General features: G+C 43.5%; 1 protein-coding gene and 1 pseudogene across 1 annotated transcript in view; both read right to left on the minus strand.

The window, feature by feature from the left end:
- The window catches only part of SLC5A11 (solute carrier family 5 member 11), an 85590-nt gene that overhangs the window by 2014 nt on the left and 75283 nt on the right, over window positions 1-8293 (minus strand). The window contains exons 13-15 of the mRNA XM_004705708.4: window positions 4231-4399; window positions 3400-3615; window positions 2393-2552 (exon numbers count right to left, since the gene is read on the minus strand). Of these exons, the coding sequence (XP_004705765.1) occupies window positions 2393-2552; window positions 3400-3615; window positions 4231-4399 (545 nt within the window). The remainder of the gene's footprint in view (window positions 1-2392; window positions 2553-3399; window positions 3616-4230; window positions 4400-8293) is intronic.
- The window catches only part of LOC115873314, an 8166-nt pseudogene continuing 7206 nt past the window's right edge, over window positions 7334-8293 (minus strand).

Consider the following 8293-nt stretch of genomic DNA (forward strand, 5'->3'; position numbering starts at 1 on the left):
AGACAGGCCTGTGTTCACCATTTTCAATGAAGAACCTGAGAGGCTCAGAGGGTTAATTAGCTCAAGATGTTTTCCTGCATAGCTGGCAAACAGCGGCAGCGGTAGGTTTAGGATCTTGCTTTATGTCATTCTTCCCTCTGTATAACATTGCCTTCTAGACAACTGACAAGAAATGAACATGTGTGAGGAAATGTTCCTCCATTCAGAGTTGGGCCTGCCAACACAAAAGCCCACAAAATACAGCAAGTGCTGCCAAGGGAAACAGTGCTGTGTCTGTAAACATATCAAAATAATCTTCACCACTACCCAAATAACAAAATACACCTGTTCTCCTTTATTTTTCTTTAACACACGAACGCTGTGTCTGTCCTTCAGTTTTACTACTTCAGGTTGACCTAAGTTCATATCTACAGTGATTAGAAATTTAAAAATAAAGGCAGCCTCAATGTGATGCAGAGATAATGGGGACTTGCAGGGACTTTGGGTCCCTAGAAGGTCTATCGCAAATCTAGGGGACAGAGACTTAGATTTTGAAACTCTAGACAGATCTTGCCACATAGACATGTTTACCCAGTGTTGTGAAGTATTACCATTTTTCCAATGAAGGTGTAGATGTGGAATTTTATGTGAAATCTCCCTATTTTTAAATGTTAACTCATCTTTTATTAAAACAGTAAGTGGGCTAGACCAAAGTATATCTGTAAGCGGAAAGTTTAAAAGCACCAACTTAAGGATGCTAGCAGCGCCAACCTACCTTATGGGGTTGCATGAAGGTTAAAATGAGCTGTATTTTAGCAAGCACACAACAATTGTCTGCTATTGCTCTTCTGAGACTTCTGTTGGAAATCAGTAAAGAACCTCCCTTAGGGGCTGGAGATGGGGGACTCTCTTTGGGGGCTAGGGGATGTCAAACTCAAAGTCAGCCCCATTTGTGGCTTTTTATCTGACATAAAAATTTCCCTTGAGTCTGAATCAAGATGGCATCCTGGTAGAATCACCTGCCCAGCACTCCTGTTGCTGGACCAGAAAATTAAGAAATAGGCATGGGAAGCAAGCCCGAGGAAAAAGCAACGGGGCCAAAGTTTCCAGGGAGACGTCGGTGGGGAGGAGGCAGGGGAAAGGAACGGTGAGCAAACAACGCCATAGACAGGGGAACAACTAGGGAATTAAAATCAACAATGAGGAGGACGTAGAGATCCTGGGGTTATTGGAGCAGCAGCAATCTAGCTGAGAGGAATTACTAAGAGGCAGAAGAAGGGCAAGCGTGATGGTGGGAAAGGAGGAAAGTCAATGGAAACAGGAAAGATCTAGGAAGCAAGGCTATGGATAGATGTATAAACATAGGTGTGCATTTATGTAAATATATTGATTCATAGAAATACAGGTATTAGCCTAGGTACATATATATATATATATAGCAATACACTGAGGAAGTAGATGGACTTTGAGCCTCTGCTCAAGCCCTCCCTCAAACAAGAACACTTTATTCTTACAACCTGGAATTCTATGATGCTCACCCTCCTGGCACAATCGCTGAAGACAAAATGGGTATACAAGCAAATGTGGTGAAAAAAAGCTGATGGTGCCAGGCTATTGAAAGATACAGTGTCTGGGGTCTTAAAAGCTTGAAGTGAAACAAGCGGTCATCTAACAGAGAAGCAACCAGCCCACGTGGAAGAAGCACACCAGCCTGTGCAATCATGAGGTGTCGACGGGATCAGGTAACAGGCATCAGAAGACCCAAAACAAACAAACAGACAAACAAAAACATATTGTTCAGAACAAGGGGGGGTTCAGAGCAGAGACCCCAAACCCATCTATAGACAATGGGACATCATCCCCTCACAGAACGGTCACAAGGAAGGGATGAGTCAACCAGGGTGAAGTATAGCACTGATGTCCTCTGTATAGTACAATAGTCTTCTGGTTCCTTGAGGCTTCCTCAACCACCATTCCCCAACCCTGCCTTTCACTGCAGGCATGTGCACAGGTACAGATAAGAGCTCAGGACACATGGAATCCAGGTCAGATAAAACCCTCAGGAACAGAAAGAGGAGTAGAGCTACCAGGAGGAGGTAGGGGGAAGGTGGGCAGAGGAGGGGGGAAGAAAATAATAATATTTTATAATTTATCAAGGGGTCACAAAGTGGGGAGGGGCAAGGGAAGGTAAAAAGAGGAGCTGATACCAAATAGAATATAAATGTTTAGAAAATAATGATGGCAACTATGTACAAATATACTTGATACAATTGATGTATAGATGGTTACAAGAGTTGTAAGAACCCCCAATAAAATGATTTTTAAAAAAATCAAAGTTCCAATCCAAAAAAAAAATCCCCTTATAAATATAAAGTTTTAGGCTCTGATTATAACCAAGGAGAAGACAGCTTACATCTGTGGGTTTTGTTCATGTTTTCTTGATCAGTCTCAAGCTGAATGCTGGTGCAGCTACCCTCCCGTGTTCCATTCTGAGGGCAGGTAAGAGATAGAGTTGGCACTTGCTCCTTCTGGACCACAGCATCATGGCGAGTAAACCAGGTCATGCGACTGACCTAAGGGCAGAGAATCGTGAGGGAAACAGGTTACCACTCCTTTTGTTCCCCATCCTCTGCCCAACCCCAAGGCCAATTTCACCTCTGGATCTGCTCCTTCTAGCCTTTTCACCTCATCCTCCAAGAAGCTTTGATTCCCTGAACTCTTAGAATTGGTGGGCCTTTCTCCAATACTACCTCTTTCTTTAATAGTCCTGGATCTCATTTGCGGGCATACCACTCCCTTATTCTAGTCCTCAGGGCTTATCCTAAGTCCTAGGGTAGTGTGGGATCTGAAGGTCAGCCATTCATTCAGCTCATCCATTCCTCTGGACTGGGTTGATCATGTGTGTTAAACTGACTTCATCAGTGGGAATAAAGAAATTTGCTGGAAGTGTTGGGGGAAATATTTATGCTCATGTGTACGCACTTGCTTCCTAAGAATAGGTGAGGGGATGTATCCCTACAAGTACTGCCTCCAGAGAGTGCCACAGGGCAGAAGAGAGAGGGATTCTGATATACTCTTCACGGCCTAAAATCAAACCTAAGTCTAACCAGCTTGATTCTGACTCACGACCACAGTATGTGTGTAAGAGTATATAACCTTAAACCATAGGGTTTTCAAGGGCTGACTTTTTTGGAGGTGAATCAGCAGGCCTTGTCTTCTGAGGCACCCAGGGGTCATCTTAAACCTTTCCGTTAGGCAGCTGAGCACATTAACTGCTTGTCCCACCCAACGTCTCTGTCCTTAATCAAGTTGTCCCTAAAGTTTAGTTCTGGATTATCAAGCTTTTAAAACCACTCGAGTCAAAATATTGTCAATTGCAATTAAGAGTTGGCACAAAAATACAGTCAAACACCAAGGTACCATCTCCTTGGGGGGTGGTTCTGTGAGCCAGCTCATAGTAGACGCCGTGATAAAGGTCACCACAGACAGAATGATGGAAAAGTAGAGGTAGTGGACATTCTTCACCACTGCTGGGCGCTCATCTGGCTGGTCACACAAAGGTTGTTCGTAAATAAAGTCCAGGATAAGCCTAATCAAGCCGATGAGGAGTCCCACCGTTAGACCCGAGAAGGCACCCTGCAAATCAGAGCACAAGCATCTTAGGAACATCAAGGGAGATACGGCTGCTAACAGAAATCTCCTGGACTTCCAAAAGCTATCTCAAAAGCTTTTCCCCTATGACAGTCAGTAATCTGGGAACATTGGAGCTGCATATATTTTACATACATTTGATCATTGACAAGTACTTTGTTTCATTCACTGTTAATTTCATTTCCCTGTTTACTGAGTACATACATGAAAATAATTTTGTATGGAGGGAGGGGGGAAATGAGGAGCTGATACCAAGTAGAAAGCAAATGTTTTGAGAATGATGAGGGCAACAAATGTACAAATGTGCTTGACACACACTGGATGGATGGATGGATTGTGGTAAGCGTTGTATGAGCCCCAATAAAATGATTTAGCAGAAAACAAATTAGTCAAAGAGTTACTAGAAATTATATTTTCTGATTTCCTAAAAATAATAATAATTTTTTAGAAGTTTGCCTTTCTCCAAAGGTCGGATAACAGGCTTCCCGTGTCGTCCTCCACAGAACTTCCCCTGCCCCTGGATCAAACCCATCCTCAGGTCTCCTGTCCTCAACTCTCATGGATGGAGTACTTGGGTCTTAAGGGTTAATCACAGGGTACCTTTTCATTGGTCCGCTTCCAGAAACATCCCATGATGAAGACCACAGCCACAGGAGGCTGCAGGTAAGAGCTGATGGACTGGATATAAATGAAGAGTTGGCCACCTTGGCTGGCTTGAACCACGGGGATCCAGAGGATGGAGACCAACACCAGCAACAACACAAACACCCTGGTGCCAGCAGGAGAGAGGCCCCCCATTAGTGCCATCCTCTTCGAGGCCAACTTCTCAAGTGCCTAAACACTTTTATTTTTACCAGCGTCTGAATATATCAGAGGTATACCATAAAATTCACTTATTTTGGGTATGCTATTAACTGCTATTCAATCAGTCCTTGACTCATGGTGACCTCATGCACAACAGGATCAGATCACTGTGACCCTTACAGTCGTCTGGCTGGTTTGTGGAAGTACATCCTAGTCTTAGTCTGGAAGCTCCACTGAAACCTCTGTTCTGCCTCACAGCAACGGACAAGCCCCCACTGACAGACGAGTGGTAGTTGCACTTGGAGTGAATTGACTAGAAGCCAAATGCAGTGTCCTGCATGGAAGCCAGGAATTGTGCCACGGAATCACCACGGTCCTTGTTGAAAGTGTCTAGTTCAAGAATGTTCAGAGGACTTGTACATTGAGAAACCATCACCACAACCCAGTTTTTGAACATTCCAAAACGTTTCCTCCGTTTATTCCTGCCCCTAGCACCTGCCTTAAGTAAGTGACCGCCGGTCCACATTCAGTCTTTCTCTAAACGGTGGCATTTCATATCCATGGTAGCATGTGAGCGTGTCCTCTCATTGTTTCGCTTTTCAGCATTTAAAAACAAATGTTTGTTGTGAATTCGGTGGGAGGTTGCATTCCAGATCATCAACAGTTTACCAATCCAACATCGATATAGTTTGACCTCCGGCTTCCATGGATATCTCTTCTCCCTCTTGAAGATGGCAATGTTCTATTCCACCCAAGTTATTACATGTCAACTCTTCAGCTTATCCTCCTCTAGCCTATTGCCTCATCTTCCCACCTTTGCCCTCTCTGCTGCAGTAACCACCTCAATACTTGTCAGTAGAAAACTGGATAAAGGTGCTGTGGTACATACACACACACAGGGATGCTCTGCATTGCTGAAAATCACTGATAAACGCACCTCACGGCATGGAGGGACCTGGAGAATATTATGCGGAGTGAAGCCAACCAATCACAGATGGATACATATTGTATGAGGCCACTGTTATTAAAAGGGAGGATCACAGAAGAGTCAAGCCAAGTGCCTTCAGGAACATTTCAGAATGGATGCATTATGTAGCATTAGTAAAAGATCCTCGTGCACACAATCAAAGCTGTTTCCTTTGGGCCATTTCCAACTCCCAGCAACCTCCTCTGAGGAAGGGCAGAATGGTGCCCTGCAGGGTTCTCAGTGGCTGGTTGTGAAGGTCAACATTGGATAAGAAAACAGTGCCATGACAAAGTCTTATGTATTGACTTCTATAAGGTATCCCCTGGGTCTCACCTTAAAAGTCAAAAGAAGATTGGCTGATCTTACTCTTGACCCCCATCATAGAGTGGACTACTGATTGACAAACTAGTCCGGCAAAATGCCTGACCGAGCCTAACAATTTGCATTCTTTTGCACAATTAGATAAGTTTAACTAAATTCAATAAGATCATTAAATTACTCAACTGAAGGAAACAGTCTAATAGATGTCATCTTAAAAAATAAAGTCTGTCCTCGGACAGGGCAAGATATGACACGTCGGACAGGGCAAGATATGACAAAATACCCATTTATAAACTATCAAGGGCTCATGCGGGAGGGGGGAGCAGGGAGGGAGGGGAAAAATGAGGACCTAATGTTGGGGGTTTAAATGGAGAGAAAATGTTTTGAGAAACGATGTACAAATGCACTTTACACAATTGATGTGTGTATGGATTGGGATAACAGTTGTATGAGCCCCTAATAAAAGGTAAAAAAAAAAAAAAAAAAGAAAAAAAAAAAAATTTCAACCAAAAAAAAAAAAATAAGTCTATATATAAACAAAAAAGGAGGAAAAAAATAAGACTAGCCTTTCACATCAAAGGGAAGACATTTTGGGTTATGTGGTCCTTTGTAGCTAACGTATTTCACTCAACAGAGTATTTTTGAAGATCAACTATGTTGTAGCATACGATCAGTATTTCATTCCTTTTTATTGTCAAAAAGTAATTGAGCTATCGTTTATCCTTTACCAGTTGACGGATATTTGGATCGCTTCTACATGTTGGCTGTTGTGAATGATGCCGCTCAGAGCATTTGCGTGCGTGTCTTTGGGCGAACAGGCACTCCATTTCTCTTGGATATGTATCTAGTGAACGTGTGGGCTTGATGATGTGTTCACATGTAACTTTTAAGGAATGGAAAAATTGTTTTCGGAACTGATGGAATCATGTGACATTCCCCCAATAATGGATGACAGTTGCAGTTTCATTAAGGTTTTCAGGTTTTCTTCCCACTTCCAGTATTTTTATTTGTCCTAGCTCCTGAATACAGTCCTTTAAAGCACACTCGATGCTCCAAATTAGTTCAGATTCTAACTACTGCATCCATTGTAACTAGGAGTATACATTATGATGAAATTACTCACAACGCTATTACTACACAAAACTAAAGTCTATGTGTAATAGTCCTCAGGCAGATCACCTTCCAGGCACCTTATAAGTATTACAAATTCGTCATATAAGTGTTGCGACCAACCCCGCTCTCATATGATTCTCAAGTCCTTTTAAGGCCCCTCTCTCTAAATGCTTCCCAGGTTAAGAATCTGTTTCAGTTAATCATGCAAGTGTTAGAAAATATCAGCATTAGATGACCAAAAGATGATACAGATTTCTCATTAAGCTTTGTTTGAATGAGTCTCAAAATGGGTGACAAATTTTTGGTCAAGTTGTTTTCCATTTTAAAAATACTGATTTTAAAAACTAGTGACTTTAAATTGCCACACACAAAAAAGAAATGGATGGTCCAAATGCATTATTATTAAGCACACTTTTACTATTCCACTTAAATGGCCAATGGAGACAAACAGTTCTGAGACCATTCTTCCACCACTGATTAAGACTGCTGTGACAGGTGTTAGGAGCAACATTCATTTAGCCTCTGGGCAGACTTGGTGACCTTGCCAGCTCCAGCAGCCTTTTTGGTCCACTGCCTTGATGGCACCTACAGCAACTGTCGGTCTCATGTCTCGGACAGCAGAGTGACTCGGAGCAGGGTAGTTCTCCACACACATGGGCTTGCCAGGCACCATGTCGACGATGGCAGCATCACCAGACTTCAAGAATTTGGGGCCATCTTCCAGCTTCTTACCAAAACAGCAACCTGTCTTCTTCTGGAGCTCAACAAACTTGCAAACAATGTGGGCAGTGTGACAATCCCACACAGGTGTGTATCCAGCACTGATCTGGCCATGTGGATGGGTCAAGATAGTCACTTGAGCAGTGAAGGCAGCTGCTTCCATTGGCGGGTCATTTTGCTATCACCAGCCACGTTGCCCCGGGAACATCTTTGACAGAGATGTTCTTGACATTGAAACCTACATTGTCCCCAGGCAGAGCTTCACTCAAAGCTTCATGGTGTATTTCAACAGAGTTCACTTCAGTGGCAACGTTCACTAGAGCAAAGGTGATCGCCAAGCCAGGTTTCAGAACACCCGTTTCTACTCTGCCCACAGGGACAGTGAGGAAACAATCAATTTTGTAGACATCCTGAAGAAGCAGACACAGGGGCTTGTCAGTTGGGCGAGTGGCTGGCAGAATGCAATCCAGAGTTTCAAGCAGTGTGGTTCTACCGGCATTGCCTTCCTGACGGGTGACCTTCCATCCATTGAACCAAGACTCCTGACACTTGGATCCAGCATATTGTCACCATTCCAACCGCAACTGCTACTGTGTCATAGTTGTGGCCAATGCTCTTAATGGAGGTGCTGACTTCTGTTTGGGCCAGGTCCGCACCATGCAACCGCCTCCCCCAGCTCTCCTGAAAGATAGCCTACTGGACTGTGTAGTCCCTTCCTCCCCCCCCTCCCCCCTCAAG

The sequence above is a fragment of the Echinops telfairi genome, unplaced genomic scaffold, assembly GCF_000313985.2.
Source record: "Echinops telfairi isolate 266 unplaced genomic scaffold, ASM31398v2 ScPeMD7_5;HRSCAF=22, whole genome shotgun sequence".
Taxonomy (NCBI): Eukaryota; Metazoa; Chordata; class Mammalia; order Afrosoricida; family Tenrecidae; genus Echinops; species Echinops telfairi.